This window comes from Esox lucius, chromosome 20 (genome assembly GCF_011004845.1).
Source record: "Esox lucius isolate fEsoLuc1 chromosome 20, fEsoLuc1.pri, whole genome shotgun sequence".
Lineage (NCBI taxonomy): Eukaryota > Metazoa > Chordata > Actinopteri > Esociformes > Esocidae > Esox > Esox lucius.
This window is the reverse complement of record NC_047588.1, coordinates 43,134,582-43,152,758: the sequence shown is the minus strand read 5'-3', so window position 1 is coordinate 43,152,758 and position 18,177 is coordinate 43,134,582. Positions and strand designations below refer to the sequence as shown.

The 18,177-nt window shown below is 41.4% G+C and overlaps 3 protein-coding genes across 3 annotated transcripts in view; all 3 read left to right on the top strand.

Annotated features, from left to right (window-relative positions):
• Positions 1 to 3,280, top strand: part of als2a (alsin Rho guanine nucleotide exchange factor ALS2 a) — a 63,426-nt gene extending 60,146 nt beyond the window's left edge. Inside the window, exon 35 of the mRNA XM_029116071.2 lies at positions 84 to 3,280. Within this exon, the coding sequence (XP_028971904.2) occupies positions 84 to 119 (36 nt within the window). The 3' untranslated portion in view covers positions 120 to 3,280. The remainder of the gene's footprint in view (positions 1 to 83) is intronic.
• A 1,233-nt stretch (positions 3,281 to 4,513) lies between these two features.
• LOC109614745 (flocculation protein FLO11) lies at positions 4,514 to 16,757 on the top strand. The gene is made up of 8 exons (XM_034289122.1): positions 4,514 to 4,825; positions 6,281 to 6,377; positions 7,535 to 7,656; positions 8,729 to 8,806; positions 9,033 to 9,116; positions 13,279 to 13,407; positions 14,919 to 15,456; positions 15,822 to 16,757. Exons 2-8 carry the CDS (start codon positions 6,293 to 6,295, stop codon positions 16,733 to 16,735), a joined length of 1,950 nt encoding a protein of 649 aa, XP_034145013.1. The 5' UTR covers positions 4,514 to 4,825; positions 6,281 to 6,292; the 3' UTR covers positions 16,736 to 16,757.
• tmem237a (transmembrane protein 237a) overlaps positions 16,728 to 18,177 on the top strand; it is an 18,339-nt gene continuing 16,889 nt past the window's right edge. Inside the window, exon 1 of the mRNA XM_010868533.3 lies at positions 16,728 to 16,841. The gene's annotated coding sequence lies outside the window, so the exon portion shown is untranslated. The remainder of the gene's footprint in view (positions 16,842 to 18,177) is intronic.

The window sequence follows — 18,177 nt, the reverse complement described above, 5'->3', positions numbered from 1 at the left end:
AACATTTAAATATGTGTTTATTCATGAGTGTTTTAATGTTTTACGCATCCATTGAGTGGGGTTGTGTTGATGTCTTGTTCCAGGCATGCTACTTCCAGATCCAGCAGGAGTCTCCCTAGGGACGATGTGATGTGGACCTCTCTACCATGAAGGACAGACAGTTAGACTTCTGGTTTTCATCTTCTGCTAATCAGAGACTAAGTTAGACCCGAGACATCCGGTAGGGGCAGTTAACCGGCAGATAGAAACCAAAGTAAGCAGTATTTCATTCCTCCAGGACTGGAGTGTGTCTATCTGCCCTGGGCTCTAAAGAAAAGGTTATGACACAGAAAAATGGAAGACTGAATGTCAATCTGGTGTTGAAGTCCCACAGTCCCTTAACAGGGTGCCCACATGGGTAGTCCTGAGGGGTCCCTCAGCAGGATTCTCATATGGAAAGGCCTGAGGGGTCCCTCAGCAGGATTCTCATATGGAAAGGCCTGAGGGGTCCCTCAGCAGGATTCTCATATGGAAAGGCCTGAGGGGTCCCTCAGCAGGATTCTCATATGGAAAGGCCTGAGGGGTCCCTCAGCAGGGGGCCCACATGGGAAGGCCTGAGGGTTCCCTCATTAGGGGGCCCACATGGGAAGGCATGAGCGGTTCCAGTGTCTGCATGTGTGACTGGACGCTGCTTTGGACTAAAGTGTGTATGTATTATATTAACATCATTATAGACTTTATTACATGGAGTGGAAATTTAGGTCTAGATTTCAGTTGCTGCTGTGACAAAGGCGATGGTTATGTAATCACCATGAGAGAACAAAGCACCACCAGCTTTGCACATTTTCACCTTTGTTTATTTAATTCTTCATAATGACATAAAAAGGGCATGACTTGTATTTATTTCCATAACATTAAGTCACCTGCTAATGTGTTCATCAAAAAGGCTTCGTAATAACAACATGAGTTATATTGAAATGTTCTTACTTGTGGAATAAATTGTACTTTGTAGTTTGTTAAAGGGAATCACCCGACATTACACACTAAAAATATTTTAGGTTTTAAAATAAATGACTTCCATCCCTCTAAGCATTTGAACCACTGAACATTTTCCTTGTCAATTTATGACATCGGAGAACAAATCGGAAGGAATCTTAGACCATCTTAGATCTCTTCTATTCAAACCACAGGAAACAAGTCTGGATTTTGAGATGTCCATTTCAACATGTTAATGGACATGTTTACATTTCTTTGTTGATTTCAGTTTGTGGTTGGTGTCATTGAGTGGCTGGAAGATCCGCTTGCGAAATTTCATTCTCCTGGCCACCAGGTTTTTGGCTAAAGTATCCTTGAACTTAACAGAAATCCCAGGTCCCCTGGAAGCAAAACAGATACATATCATCAAAGACTCATCCCTTATTCTACAATAGGATTGAGGTTATTTTCTGCATACGTATCCTTCTTTTGATGCAAACCCACTGCTGGTATTCATGGCCAAAGAGCTTCATTTTCATGTGAATGTCCACATCTCAGAGAAGCTGTTTAACTCCAGGAGCTTCAAATATTTCTTTTTTTTCTAGCAACCATTTCAAATAGGCTGTCGACTGGATGTGTCAAAAAAAAGTTGAATGTATTTTGTTTTATTTATAAGAATCCTTGGTGTGCCTTTCATTTTAACACCTACGGTTTTCAGGGATAAAAAGGATTACAATCGTGTCTATGTAAAAATAGTTGTGAGCAATTATGTTTAAGACAAGGCATGAGGGGGTGTGGTATGTTTTCCACAGCACACTTCCTGCTGCTCAGCACGTAGTCGTGGTATATTGGCAATAAATCGCAAACACCCAAGATGCCTCACTGCTATAATAAACTGCTCACCAACGCATTCAGAGCACTGAAAGGTGATTCGATGTCATCGTCGTGGTGATCTCATATTCCACGGCTGTAAATCAATAAGCATTCAGGATTCAAACCACCCGGTTAATAATAAGATATAGTACAGCCTTCATCAAGGGCACGTACTTACTGTGCCAACTCATTCTTATGAAATCTACACATTTTTTTAAAGGATAGATTTGTTCAAATTATGAAAGCAGAAGAAATATTTAAATATATATTGCAATATACAGTATATATTCATGTATATTTTACAGTCTATTTTATCAAAAAGGGGTTAATTTGGGTGCTGTGTTAAATTATCTTAGTAGCTTTTGATGCTGTTGGAAGACTTAATAATGACCTTAGTAGGCTTTAAATAATATTAGATCTGAAATACTAAAATGACATAGTTCTTTTGGTTACATGAGTATTATACATTAAATGTGCTATATTCTTCAAATTTGATTTTATTTGTGCAAAAAATATATTTTATTTGAAAAAAATGCTGCTATGCAGCAACTTAAAGGATCTTGGTAACCAAACTAACATTCATTTTCATTGATATTACATTTATAATTCTCCACAAGATACCTAATGCTTTGTGGTTAATCCTTAACAAGGTCTAGCTAGTGTAAGGCCATTTTAAACTGTGACTACAGTGACTGACAAGTAGACACATTTAAAAAATGACCTAAAACATTTAGACATAATGACGTCGCTGCTGCTGAAGTTAGTTCTCAACATTGCATTTCATCTGCGTGTGTATGTTTGTATGTGTGACATAGCTAGAGGGCTGTGTTAGAGACACGTGTGGGGGTGTATACTGTATGTGTGTGTGTGATGAAGAGAGACAGAGAGGGATCAAGGTTATGTGGCATCATGTCATTATTCAGTGGGAATATTGCACTCATAATCCTCTGGTATTTAAGGAAAGTTGATGATGTCATCTAACCTTCTGAGACCAAACGGAGCTTCTTATTGGGCCCCGGTGTGGATGGAGTCAATGAGGCTCTTATTTAAAATGTTAAACTGCTGCAGGTTTATTTTCAAATACAGCTGTTGATGACCATACCAGGCTGTGAAATGTTACCACCACACCAGGTGGTATGAGTCACCTAATGTGCCACTGAAATGTTACTCTCTTACTGCTGTCTTTTTTTTAATGCATTACATGCACACCTAATATTGTTAACACAGGGAGTGATATTTTTTATCAAATGGTATTTTATTTACAAAACATCTGTATAAAAATAATTACACTTTTTATAAAGGACAGCTTAGGTCTATAAAAGGCTTCCCTGGTCACAATGTCTTAACCTGTTGCATTCTGGGATTTTTATGTGTGTTTGTTTTGAAATTTATATCAACACTTAAATGTTGATTCACAAAATACCATTTTTTTTAAATACATTAAAACATTAATGAAACTAGAAATGTCTCATTTTTTATATAATCCTGTCATATTCCAACATATAATAGTGGGATATGATAGGTGTATTATGGTAGTGGGTGGGATATGATAGTGGGTGGGATGTGGTAGTGGGTGGGATATGATACTGGGTGGGTTATGGTGGTGGGTGGGATGTGATACTGGGCATGATTTGGTAATGGGTGGGATGTGATAGTGGATGCGTTATGGTAGTTGTTGGGATATGATACTGGGTGCGTTATGGTAGTGGGTGAGATATGATACTGGGCATGATTTGGTAATGGGTGGGATATGATAGTGGGTGGGTTATGGCAGATGGTGGGATATGACACTGGGCGGAATTTGGTAATTGGTGGGCTATGATACTGGGTTGATTATGGTGGTAGACGTGCAAATAGAGGAGGGCAGAAAATGTACAAGTATTTACAAGTATTAAGTATGTGTATATTACCAGTGGAATTCATAGACAATGCTTAGGCAAATAGAGGAGGGCAAAGATTGTACAAGTATTAGGTATAGTGTATTTTACAAGTGGAATGATAGTTGTTTGAGTACAAATGGCAATTTCAAAATGGCATTCAAGATGTGCAAACGAGGCAGATGAAGGAGTGATGTATTAAGGTAGCATATATGGGAGGTAGATGTGTGTGTAACAACTATAAAAATGGAAGCACAATGGCAATTCTAAAGACAGATTAATTTCCTGGTTATAGTCTCACGATGACCAAGGGATTTTGATTGATGATGTAACATTTCATTATTTATTTATAGCAGTTGGTGCCAAAGCTTTTTTTAAACACAACATCATATGTTATTCTAAAGAAAACCTTCACAAAAAATGATTGCATTCAACAATTGACGGACTGCTGAAGAGTGCCCTTTTCCCTGGAAGAGAGAGTTGAGAAGAGAGGAAAGGAAAGAAGGAAGATCGGGGAGGGACAGTGGGAGAGAGGAGGGGAATACAGAAAGAGGAGGGGAATACAGAGAGAGGAGGAGAATACTGAGAGAGGAGGGGAATACAGAGAGAGGAGGAGAATACAGAGAGAGGAGGGAATACAGAGAGAGGAGGGAATACAGAGAGAGGAGGAGAATACTGAGAGAGGAGGAGAATACTGAGAGAGGAGGAGAATACAGAGAGAGGAGGGGAATACAGAGAGAGGAGGAGAATACAGAGAGAGGAGGGAATACAGAGAGAGGAGGGAATACAGAGAGGAGGGAATACAGAGAGGAGGGGATCAGAGAGGAGGGGAATACAGAAGAGGGGAAATTAGAGATTGGATGTGAATATATAGAGGGAGGATATAGAGAGAGGAGGGGAGGAGAAGTAGGTCTGTTCATTCACTTTGTTGCTGCACTGAGATTACCAGGGATTGTGTGGATTATCGGCTTCTTTTCCCCAGAACCCTTCGTAGCAGAATCATGTTGTCACCAGGGCTGGAAATTCTGAAACATTACCTGGAATATGAGGAGATGGCTGTTTTCTGCTGAAGACACCTGCTTCAAACAGTCAGGTGGAGGTGAAAGGAACAATCTGACAAGGTGAGGAATGATATGATACTGTTGTGATGAGTGATTCATGTCAGAGCTGGCTTGTCGGTATCAGAAGAGTCAGCTGATTGGAAGGGCTTAGCTATTACAATCAGCTATATCACTAATTCAGTTAGATCACTAAACATCAACAATTTGACCAATGTATATCAAGCGTGTCCCCAAGGTATTTGGCAAACTATAAACAACAGCAGGTACTGTCGGCTATACCACTAATAATAAACAACAGCAGGTACAGACAACTATACCACTAATAATAAACAACAGCAGGTACTGTCAGCTATACCACTAATAATAAACAACAGCAGGTACAGTCAAATATACCACTAATAATAAACAACAGCAGGTACAGTCAACTATACCACTAATAATAAACAACAGCAGGTACAGACAACTATACCACTAATAAAAAACAACAGCAGGTACTGTCAGCTATACCACTAATAATAAACAACAGCAGGTACAGACAACTATACCACTAATAATAAACAACAGCAGGTACTGTCAGCTATACCACTAATAATAAACAACAGCAGGTACAGTCAAATATACCACTAATAATAAACAACAGCAGGTACAGTCAACTATACCACTAATAATAAACAACAGCAGGTACAGACAACTATACCACTAATGATAAACAACAGCAGGTACAGTCAACTATTCCACTAATAAAAAACAGCAGGTACAGTCAACTATACCACTATTAATAAACAACAGCAGGTACAGACAACTATACAACTAATAATAAACAACATCAGGTACAGACAACTATACCACTAATAATTAATAACAGCAGGTACAGTCAACTATACCACTAATAATAAACAACAGCTGGTACAGTCAACTATACCACTAATAATAAATAACAGCAGGTACAGTCAACTAAACCACTAATAATAAACAACAGCAGTTACAGTCAACTATACCACTAATAATAAACAGCAGGTACAGTCAACTATACCACTAATAATAAACAACAGCTTGTACAGTCAACTATACCACTAAAAACAACCTCTACATTACTTCAGTCATAATCAGCTACAGCACACTAATAACAACCTCTACATTACATCAGTCACAATCAGCTACAGCACACTAATAACAACCTCTACATTACATCAGTCACAATCAGCTACAGCACACTAATAAAAACTTCTACAATACATCAGTCACAATCAGCTACAGCACACTAAAAACAACCTCTACAATACATCAGTCACAATCAGCTACAGCACAATGCTGATTAAACTATCTACTCACTAACTGTTAACCTTTTATTCAACTTTTATTCAGGGACAGATGTTATGTGTCCTACTCCCTGACTGTCTGTCTGGTGGTCTGGGACAGATGTTATGTGTACTACCCCCTGACTGTCTGTCTGGTGGTCTGGGACAGATGTTATGTGTACTACCCCCTGACTGTCTGTCTGGTGGTCTGGGACAGGTGTCTGTCTTCATGTTCAACTTCAGCATGAGGCCCGATAAAGAGGCAGACAACGACGGACACATACCAGGTGCTTCTGAGGACGGTGAGACAACAGGTACGTTATAAATTATACACAGCATCATAATATTACTTTATCTTATATAATTTGACTAAACATAACGGTAGGCATTGTTTGGATAATCAATCTGTAGATGCTTTACCAACTATGAAATAACATCTAGTAACACTAACCTTATGCTTAAACCCCATCCTATCTGTAACCTTTTTATAACCTTCACACTAACACGTATTGTAAACCTAACCTTATGCTTAAACCCCATCCTATCTGTAACCTTTTTATAACCTTCACACTAACACGTATTGTAAACCTAACCTTATGCTTAAACCCCATCCTATCTGTAACCTTTTTATAACCTTCACACTAACACGTATTGTAAACCTAACCTTATGCTTAAACCCCATCCTATCTGTAACCTTTTTATAACCTTCACACTAACACGTATTGTAAACCTAACCTTATGCTTAAACCCCATCCTATCTGTAACCTTTTTATAACCTTCACACTAACACGTATTGTAGACCTAACCTTAACCTTAGCAAGCATTAACTTTCAATGATCTACTAACACTTAACCTAGCCTTAATAAACTTATCCTATCCCTAACCCTAACCCCTAACCCAAACCCTTTCCCTAACACCTATTGTAAACCAAACCTACTGTGCTTTCATTTAATTATTTGGAACATACTCAAGGTTGCTTCCCAGATATCTCCCTATATAGTTCTCTGCTATTTACCAGCTGGTAGGGACACACTTATATAATTCCTCTGTTCATTTTAATTACGAGACACTAAAACCTTCAGTATCTGACATGCAATAATACAGGGATTACATTGAAATGAGTCAAATCGAAGGACACAACACTGTGCTGTGTAAGACATCTGTCTTCAATAGCTACATATGTCTCTGTCTCTGTGAGTCCCTGTCTCTCTGTGTCTCTGTGAGTCCCTGTCTCTCGGTGTCTTTGTGAGTCTCTGTGAGTCCCTGTCTCTCTGAGTCTCTGTGAGTCTCTGTCTCTCTGTGTCTCTGTGAGTCTCCCTCTCTCTTTGTCTCTGTGAGTCTCTATCTGTCTGTGTCTCTGTGAGTCTCTGTCTCTCTGTGTCTCTGTGAGTCCCTGTCTGTCTCTCCCTGTCGTTGTTTTGGCATGTCACGGTCCTGATCTCTATACATCTGTATTTTTTCTCCCCTCCAGGTCTGACCAAGTTGCTGTCCATTGTGGCAGAGGAGGTGAGGTTGGCGATCCACAGGGACATCGCTGGGGCTGATCGCCTCCACCACCTCCTCACGGCCCCCTGGTTACTTTCCCTACTAAAGGTCTCGAATATTTTCTTTTTGTTCAGTCTTTAATGAAAGTCTGTCCTCTTTCTTGTTTTAGCGTTGTCAAAAAGTTTGTCATTTTTGTTTTAGTAGTCTTTGGTTAAAGTCTGTCATTTATAGTCTAATATAGTCTTGGCTAAAAGTCAGTTGTTTTTATTTCTAAATGATCTTGGCAAAAAGTCTGACATCTGAATTTCTTATGTTTCTTTCATCCATCATGTGATCATTAATTCAAATCCACCCTGCTTCTAAACATGCATCCACCCAAACATGTTGGCCTGTTAATACTAGAGCATATCATACCTCCATGATATCATTAATTACACCATCACCATTTGCCCAGTGGCAACACAATTACATGCAACAAGCAGCAACAAGCAGCTTTTAGTGCCAGTCAAGCATGCTGAAATTACCTGATCAACTCAGACGTTTAGTCATTAGAGACTGTGTGATGGCAATTTTATCGATCAGAACTCTTAAAGGATTAAGAACAGAGACAAAATTGTCTTGGCACAATTTAACCATTTATTATTATTTGCAAAGTAGACAGACGCGTCAAAACGCTTATGAACATAATCGTCCCAGGAGTCTCTAAAGTAGATACATGAACAGTCTGTATTTATTACAGTTCAAAGGGGTGTGGTAAGATGCTGCCCAGCTGTCCTATGTCAATAAAACACATTCCCATTGTTATGTTACTACCTAGTCTTCACACAAAGGACAAGCTCTCCTTCCCCCCATAGGTAACTTCTTCAATTCTAAGAGTTCTTACAGCATCTAGACAGACAATAAATGCCCTGATGAGTTATACAGATGCGCAGATAAAGAGTAACCATTTCATCTGCTGATACCAGTCATTAATGCCCCCTTGGCAAATACCAGATCCCCCCCACATTCCTTTTCTAATTTGAACAAGGGTACTCAGTCCTTTACTCAGTGAGAATACATTTCCACAACAACTGCTACATGATGCGGATATGAAACTGACATGAAATCTGCAGTTACATGGCTTCCAGTACCTAAACTAAACAACTATTGTGTTGTTTTATACTTCTGTTTTTCTCCTCAGGTGTATGAGTCCCTCCTGGAGATCAGAAGGCTCCCCCCAAGCCCCCACACACCTCAGGCCTTTGGTGTCACCAGCGAGGTCTGCATATTGTCCTCATGTTGACCAACAGATGGAGTCCCATTCACTGTACTTCACTTCCTTTGACCACGGCCTCTGGAGTGCTGCTTTTTATTTGCTAAAAGCTATCAGGAGTGAGATTCTGCTTTCGGCCATGGTCATAACCAAGCCTGTTACTTTATGAGTGGTGCTTTCTGTTCTTCCCAAAACATTGCGAATGAATGCTCATTGTCAGGCTGTATTGCAGATCCTGTTGGACATCAGGGCCATCCCAGCCCCATTGCCAGAGTCCAGAGAGCTCTACAGGCTCCTGAAGTCTCCACACCTACAGGTCAGTTAGCACTGTGAGTCTCTGTGTCATTTCACCTGGTGTCCTTTGTTTCCTGTCAGGGTGGACTGTAAAAAGGGATGTTGGTTTTTAGATTAATATATCTGGTTAATATATTTGTATTATATTTGGCACAAAAAAAACAAGGTATGGCGTGCTTCGTTTTACATTCAAGTAATCTATAAATTGCTTATCATAATATCAATCAATATTAGATGCAAGACATATAAATGTAAGAAATGCTATCATTCCCTTGGTTTGAATAGAATACATGCCTCAATTACAAAAACTTTATTTATAAATAAAACCAAAGCTTTTGGTGGCTGTTATACCTTGTCCATAGAAAGCTTGTAGGGTAAAGACAGTTGTGTTCTTTAGTAGAAGCCTGTTTCCAAAAATGTTGGGACGCTCCTTAAAATACAATGAAAAACAGGATGCAGATCATGTATCCCTTTATTAAATGACAGAAATAGTACAAATACCACATATCTAATGTTGAAACTGAGAAATGATATTGTTTTTGGAAACACACATGCCCATTTTGAATTTGATGCCAGCAACATGTGTCAAAAAAGTTGGGACGATGACATGTTTACCACAGTGTTGCATCACCCCGTCTTCTAACAACACTCTGTAAGTGTTTGGGAACCGAGGAGACCAATTGCTGTAGTTTTTTGGAATGTATTCCCATTCTTAATTGATGTAAGATTGCAGCTGCTCAACAGTTCGGGGTCTCTCTGTCGTATTTTTCGTTTGGTAAAGTGCCAAATGTTTTCAATGGGTGACAGGTCTGGACTGCAGCAAGGCCAGTTTAGCACGGGGACTCTTCTGATGCAGAGATATGTTGTAATACATGCAGAATGTGGTCTGGCATTGTCCTGCTAAAATAAGCAAGGCCTTCCCTGAAAAAAAAAGATTTCTGGATGGCAGCATACAGTTAGGTCCGGAAATATTTTGACACTGACACAATTTTCATAATTTCGGCTCTGTACACCACCACAATGGATTTTAAATGAAACAACAGATTTTAAATGAAACAACACATGTTGTCAACAGGTTGAAAAAAAATTTGTTTACGAAATGTTTAGGAATTGCAACCATTTTCATACACAATCCCCTAATTTCAGGGGCTCAAATGTAATTGGACAAATTAACACAATCATAAATAAAATGTTCATTTTTAATACTTTGTCAAGAATCCTCAGCAGGCAGTGACTGCTTGAAGTCTGGAATACATGGACATCACCAAACACTGGGTTTCCTCCTTTGTGATGCTTTGCCAGGCCTTTACTGCAGCTGTCTTCAGTTGTTGTTTGTTCGTGGGTCTTAAGTTTTGTCTTCAGCAGCTGAATTTGGCTGAATCTGAGCAGACAATATATCCCTGTACGCTTAAAAATTCATCCGGCTGCTTCAGTCTTTTGTCACACCATCAAAAACACTAGTGACTCAGTGCCATTGGAAGCCATGCATGCCCATGCCATCACACTGCCTCCACTGTGTTTTACCAAGCGTGCCGCACAAGCCCTGAAAAGTGAAGCCAAAACGTCTCGATCGCCCCCTGGTGAGTGGTCCCAGTATAGGTCATAAACCCCGCCCTCCCCATGTTATTCAATGGGACGCGAGACCAACTAAACAATTAAATTACCCTTCAAATATCTTTTTTCCGAAGCTGGTTTCTGTCATTTACTGTAGTTTGTATCACGCTAATGTAAATTCAAGAGTTTGTTTTTAAAATAAGTTTGTTTTTAGTTAGTTATTTAATGCTCTAAAAACGGTGGTGTGACGTCGTGATTAACAGCTGTGATTGACAGCTATCTGAGCCGAGGAGCCACTGAATCTTCGGAGGACTGAGGAGATTGGAACTTTACATTTAATCTCTAAATTTCTATAATTGATATAATTTCACACGGACATAATGGGTTGTTCTGCAGTACATTGTGCTAACCGATCTGGCATTTCCAATCGATCTTTGAATTTTTTTCGGTAAGTTAAATTTATAAGCTATTTAATTAGTAAATAAATGTAATGGGCTAGCTAACGTTAGCTAAAAGACAACAAGTCTCGTTAATAGCCATGTTAATAGCTAGCAGGTGATCGTTAGCTAGAAGTTACCAATTATTTTTGTATTAGGCCTATTCTAAATTAAGGTTAAACATGATGTAAGTTAGGCTATAACATATCGTCTAGGTTTAACAAGCAAAGGTTGTACTGTACTTGGACTTGCGATTGATTACGGTATGCGCATTCTGCGAGGGAGAGTGAGGGCGGGGCACAGGGGTGGGGCCGTTGATTTCGCGGCTTTACGGCTTTACTTCCTTCTCGCTACTGCGCATAACTACTGCGCAGAACTGGTCCCAAGATCGCTATCTGCGCAGACGCAAGTCCAAGATGTCAGCGCCGTATCAGGACACTGGTGGCTTCATTTTTCACCAATGGAAAAGAGCGAAAGGGCGTCGTCCATTTATTTATACAGTCTATGTGTTTTACAGATGATGAGGTATGCTTCGGATCATGAATCGTTCCAAGCCTTCTCCATACTTTTTTCTTCCTTCTGGTTCAGTTTGATCTTAGTTTCATCTGTCCAAAGAACAGCCAAAATAACAAAACTTGTCAGTGTCCAATTATATCCGGACCTAACTGTATGTTGCTCCTGTAAATATTGTTCAGCATTAATGGTGCCTTCACAGAAGTGCAAGTCACCCATGCCATGTGCACTAATGCACCCTCATACCATCACGGATGCTGGCTTCTGAATTGTGTACTGTTAACAAGCCGGATTGTCCCTCTTCTCTTTAGTCCCGAAGTTGTGGCGTCCATGATTCCAGAAGAGAATCTCAAATTTTTATTCAACAGAACTCCACTTCGCCTCAGTCCATCATAAATGAACTTGTACCCAGAGAAGGTGGCGGCATTTCTTGAACTTGTTTATGTACGGTTTCTTCTTTGCATGGTAGAGTTTTAACTTGCATTTGTGGATGCAGTGGCTAACTGTGTTCACAGACAATGGATTTTGGAAGTGTTCCTGAGCCCATGCAGTGATTTCCACTACAGAATCATGTCTGTTTTCAATGCAGTGCCGTCTGAGGGCCCGAAGATCATGGCCATCCAATATAGATTTTTGTTCTTGTCCCTTGCATACAGAGATTACTCCAGATTCTCTGAATCTTTTAATGATATGATCAACTGCAGATGATGACATCCCCAAACACTTTGCAATTTTATGTTGTGATATGTTATTCTTTAATTGTGGCACTATTTGCCTGTGCAGTCTTTCACAGAGTGGTGAACCCCTCCCCATCCTCACTTCTGACAGACTCATCTTCTCTGGAATGATCTTTTTCATACCCAATCATGTTACTGTTGCCAAGTGACCTGTTTCGTTGTGTGATGTTCTACCAGTTTTACCCAACTTTTCCCGTCTTTTGTTGCCCCTGTCAAAGTTTTTTTAAATGTGTAAAATTTTTCCTGCCATCAAATTCTAAGTGAGAATGTATTTTCCAAGAAACAATTACATTTCTGTTTCAACATTTTATATGTTGTCTAATTATTTGCACATCATTGCATTCTGTTTTTCTTTACATTTTACACAGCGTCCCAACTTTTTGGAAACGAGGTTGTAACTTCGGTGAATGTCTAAGAACGGTCTCATGGATACATAGACTCTCTTTAAGAATGGTCTCATGGATACATAGACTCTCTTTAAGAACGGTCTCATGGCTACATAGAATATATTTAAGAACAGTCTCATGGATACATAGACTTTCTTTAAGAACAGTCTCATGGATACATAGACTCTGTTTAAGAATGGTCTCATGGCTACATAGAATATCTTTAAGAACGGTCTCATGGATACATAGACACTCTTTAAGAACTGTCTCATGGATACATAGACTCTCTTTAAGAATGGTCTCATAGCTTCATAGACTCTCTTTAAGATTGGTCTCATGGATACATAGACTCTCTTTAAAAACAGTCTCATCGATACATAGACTCTCTTTAAGAATGGTCTCATGGATACATAGACTCTCTTTAAAAACAGTCTCATCGATACATAGACTCTCTTTAAGAACAGTGTCATGGATACATAGACTCTCTTTAAGAACAGGCTCATAGCTACATAGACATCTCTTTAAGAACATTGTCAGACATCTCAGTCTTCTCTCAGGCCCTCCTATCAGCCCACGACTCTGTGGCCCAGACGGAATATGAGCCGCTTCTCCCTCCGCTTTCTGAGAACCTACCAGAGGACGAGGAGATCATGAGGAGTGTCTGTCTGGGCAAGAACAAACAGCTGGTTAGTTTTAATGCAGGAGTTGTTGCGCTCAAACAACATCTAACCAAAACATCCTAAAGGCAAACAAAAATATCAATGCTGTGCCTAAGAATCATTTGAAGTTATTGTTGGACTGGCTCTGTAAGCATGTAGTTTTCCAGTCAGGGGAAGTATTGGTCGAGCGAGAGCAAAAGCAGCTTCTGAGATTTATATTGTTTTCCATCCTCTAAAGCAATTTGATAGAATATTCTGATTATCAACGTGAAAAACAAATGTCCAAAGGTTGCAAGTTAAAATCCACCAAGAGTCTTGTTTTCTCTGGGGCTGGTAGGGTGTTTCTCTGTCATCCCTGGGGCTGGTAGAGTGTTTCTCTGTCATCCCTGGGGCTGGTAGGGTGTTTCTCTGTCATCCCTGGGGCTGGTGGGCTGTTTCTCTGTCATCCCTGGGGCTGATAGGGTGTTTCTCTGTCATCCCTGGTGCTGGTAGGCTGTTTCTCTGTCATCCCTGGGGCTGGTAGGGTGTTTCTCTGTCATCCATGGGGCTGGTAGGGTGTTTCTCTGTCATCCCTGGGGCTGGTGGGCTGTTTCTCTGTCATCCCTGGGGCTGATAGGGTGTTTCTCTGTCATCCCTGGTGCTGGTAGACTGTTTCTCTGTCATCCCTGGGGCTGGTAGAGTGTTTCTCTGTCATCCCTGGGGCTGGTAGGGTGTTTCTCTGTCATCCCTGGGGCTGGTGGGCTGTTTCTCTGTCATCCCTGGGGCTGATAGGGTGTTTCTCTGTCATCCCTGGTGCTGGTAGACTGTTTCTCTGTCATCCCTGGGGCTGGTAGGGTGTTTCTCTGTCATCCATGGGGCTGGTAGGGTGTTTCTCTGTCATCCCTGGGGCTGATAGGGTGTTTCTCTGTCATCCCTGGTGCTGGTAGACTGTTTCTCTGTCATCCCTGGGGCTGGTAGGGTGTTTCTCTGTCATCCCTGGGGCTGGTAGAGTGTTTCTCTGTCATCCCTGGGGCTGGTAGGGTGTTTCTCTGTCATCCCTGGGGCTGGTGGGCTGTTTCTCTGTCATCCCTGGGGCTGATAGGGTGTTCTCTGTCATCCCTGGTGCTGGTAGACTGTTTCTCTGTCATCCCTGGGGCTGGTAGGGTGTTTCTCTGTCATCCATGGGGCTGGTAGGGTGTTTCTCTGTCATCCCTGGGGCTGGTGGGCTGTTTCTCTGTCATCCCTGGGGCTGATAGGGTGTTTCTCTGTCATCCCTGGTGCTGGTAGACTGTTTCTCTGTCATCCCTGGGGCTGGTAGGGTGTTTCTCTGTCATCCATGGGGCTGGTAGGGTGTTTCTCTGTCATCCCTGGGGCTGGTAGGGTGTTTCTCTGTCATCCCTGGGGCTGGTAGGGTGTTTCTCTGTCATCCCTGGGGCTGGTAGGGTGTTCTCTGTCATCCCTGGGGCTGGTAGGCAGTTTCTCTGTCATCCCTGGGGCTGGTGAGGTGTGGATGATAGTCCCAGTCCTGCTATAACTCAGACTCTGTCTCTATTCATGAGAATGGGGGTGGAGGTTCCACAGGAAGGTTTTTCAGGAGTCGTTGGAACAGCCTGCGTCGCCTGACCCTGGAGAAGTTGGTCCCTTGGAGGAGGGCTTGGTCAGAGGAAAGGCTTGCTACGCCTGTTAGGGCAATGGACTGCGATGCATCTGCTGGGCTGCTGTGCCCACCCCGGCGTGGTCAATCCAGGCCCCTCCCACTCTACCAGTCCACTGGGTCTCAGCCCCGCCCACTCTACCAGTCCACTGGGTCTCGGCCCCGCCCACTCTACCAGTCCACTGGGTCTCGGCCCCTCCCACTCTACCAGTCCACTGGGTCTGGGCCCCTCCCTCTCTACCAGTCCACTGGGTCTCGGCCCCTCCCTCTCTACCAGTCCACTGGGTCTCGGCCCCTCCCACACTACCAGTCCACTGGGTCACGGCCACTCCCACTCTATGGATCTACTGGCAGCGGCAGCCCATGTTGTCAGTCAAGTAACCTTTGGGAAAGAAGGCTGAACCAATCTGCTCCTTCTGTGTGTAGCCCTGTATGCACTGCTGGTAAGAGGAAAGGGAAGTCAATGCAATTGTAATACTTGTATAACAATTATATTGAAATACTTTAGATTTTTAGATTCATCATCATCTTCAGCATCATTGACATCATCACTATTAACCACATTAACAAAACCATTTGTTTTGAGAATATTTTTTTCCTTTAAATATCATAAAAATCCTTTGATCCGTAGATCATCTTTCATCCCTATTGTCCATCATCATAATCTACAACTGATATGAACAATTATCTTTTAGGTTGTATGTTCTTGTTACTGATCAATAATATTTCTGCTTTGCTTCTCTTAATTCTCCTACGACCTGTAACCTCTGACCCATGACCCCACTATCTTTCACCTTCACCTGCGGAGATATCTCACCAAAGTACCAACAAGGACTATGCAGAGATGACAACAGGAAGTACATTTTAGGAATGGGGAACTACCCTTCCGCCCACTGGAGGGAACCGCTCCCAACCTTCAGCCTCACCACCCCCAATTCCCCTGTTTGTCATTTGCCAAAGACCCCAACCCCTGATGTCAGCTGCGGCCTCCGGGCCCAGACAGCTCCCTCCAGCCCAATGGCCCCGTGCCGACAGAGGCCAAGCTCCCAGAGCGGACCGACCCAGGGCCCCTCTCTGGATCAGACCGAGCAGCAAAGCCTGGAAGAGCTGAGGAGCCCTGTCCCTGTGGTGGCCAGTGGTTTAGACAACAGTCAAAGTGACATGCATGACCTCGGCCAGAAAATGGTGGCAGCAACAGAGCTGATTTCGGAGAGCGTGGAGGAGAATGCCCTGGCTCTCAATTTGTTATCCGAAGTCGTTGATAAACTGCAAGGACTCATAATTGCCGCCCAGTCCCCCAAGACGCCTTCATTTCCATCTCCTCCACCTCCACCTCCAAAAACTCTTCTACAAGGCAACATTTTCCCATCTCCTCCTCCTAGCTGTTTTTTCTCCTCATCCTGCTCCTCCTCTTCCTCCTCATTGTCTTCCTCCTCTCTCTCTGCATCTCTCAATGGCCACAAGACGTCCTCGGCCGTGGGTCAGAATGGCAGCTGTAAAAGCAGGAAGTCGTTCTCTGCCCTGGGACAAAATGGCAGCTGTTGTAGGCCGGGGACAATAAATGGTTCTCCTCAGAGACCTGCTGGTAGAAAGGCTCAGTCTTATCACTCCAAGGGGTTCTCCAGGTCAGGTTCAAGACCAAAGAAATCCCTGAGATCAGAGGAGGACCAGTATAGCACAAGATACCTTTTGAGTAAAAAGAAGACAAAGAAGACAAAGTAGAAGAAAATATAGAAGCAGAAGAAGCAGAATAATTCTTGTCTGTTCTGCTTTCTTCTTCCTATGGAAACAGAATCTTCACTCCAACTGAACAAGAAATTAGACTGAGGTTGGTTGGGTTATCATTTTTAAAGTGAATAGAATGAGGTTGGTTTAGTTATCATTCCTAAAGTCAATAGACTGAGGTTGGTTTGGTTATCATTCCTAAAGTCAATAGACTAAGGTTGGTTGAGTTATCATTCCTAAATTCAATTGACTAAGGTTGGTTTAATTATCATCCCTAAACTCAATAAACTGAAGTTGGGATCCATGGTCGACGTCCGCGATCCCGCGGACAGTGCTAATTTGCATAAATATTTCGAAAAATAGATTCTCCATAATCGTCCGATTCCAATGGTATATTATTTGTAGCCACTTTCCTGAAGCGTTCCGTGTATAATTGGGGTTTTCCGTGTATAATATGGGTTGTATAGTTGTATAGTTTGGGTTGCTATGAGAACTTTTCACCAGGCAACGACATTGCCTATTCATCTTAGAAAGGCTCATTTGTACATCAGTATAAATATTACAAGCGTGTACATCACTATATATGATGTTTTGAACCATAATACATCGTTTCTATTATATATAAGATATAAACATTTATATTTAGTCAAAATAGTAGGGGGATGTTCTTGAGTTTTTGGGAAGAAGTTGGTAATTTTTCTGAGTTTATAAAATATATAAGTCCAAACGTAACTAGCGATCATTATTTCATAATGTTTTATTTCTAGGTAGAAGAACCAAATTTTTTGGGGGTGCCTATATTTTTTACCTTCTATTATATAATTATTTCATTATTTTCAACCCAATTACAGTGTAATTTGATAGTAAAGGCATGAAAGTATGAGGAAATACCATTGACACAAAATCTCATAATGCTTTCAAAAAAAAATCTTGATGCTGAATGGCAGAAATGTTTTCCGAAAAATTTTTTTTGCCTGTCAAACAGAGTTTTATAAATAGTGACCCAGAAGTCTGTTTTTATGTGTTTTTATTGTAGCCAGAGGGGTTGCTATTAAAAGGATACATCATAATAGGTTGTATCTGTTACAGAAATGAATCTAGGACCCAAAATGTCCCACTAGTGAAATCCGGCCCGAAAGCCCCATAGGCTACCAAGGGTTAAGTCAGTTGTCTGATGTTGGTTTGGATTCATCCCTAAAGTCAATAGACGGAGGTTGGTTGGCTTAACAATCTTAAAGTCAATAGACTGAGGTTGGTATGGTTATCATTCCTAAGGTCAATAGACTGAGGTTGGTTTGGTTATCATTCCTAAGGTCAATAAACTGAGGTTGATTGGCTTAATATTCCTAAAGTCAATAGACTGAGGTTGGTTGAGTTAACATTCCGAATGTCAGTAGACAGAGGTTGGTTTGGTTATCATACCTAAAGTAAATTGTCTG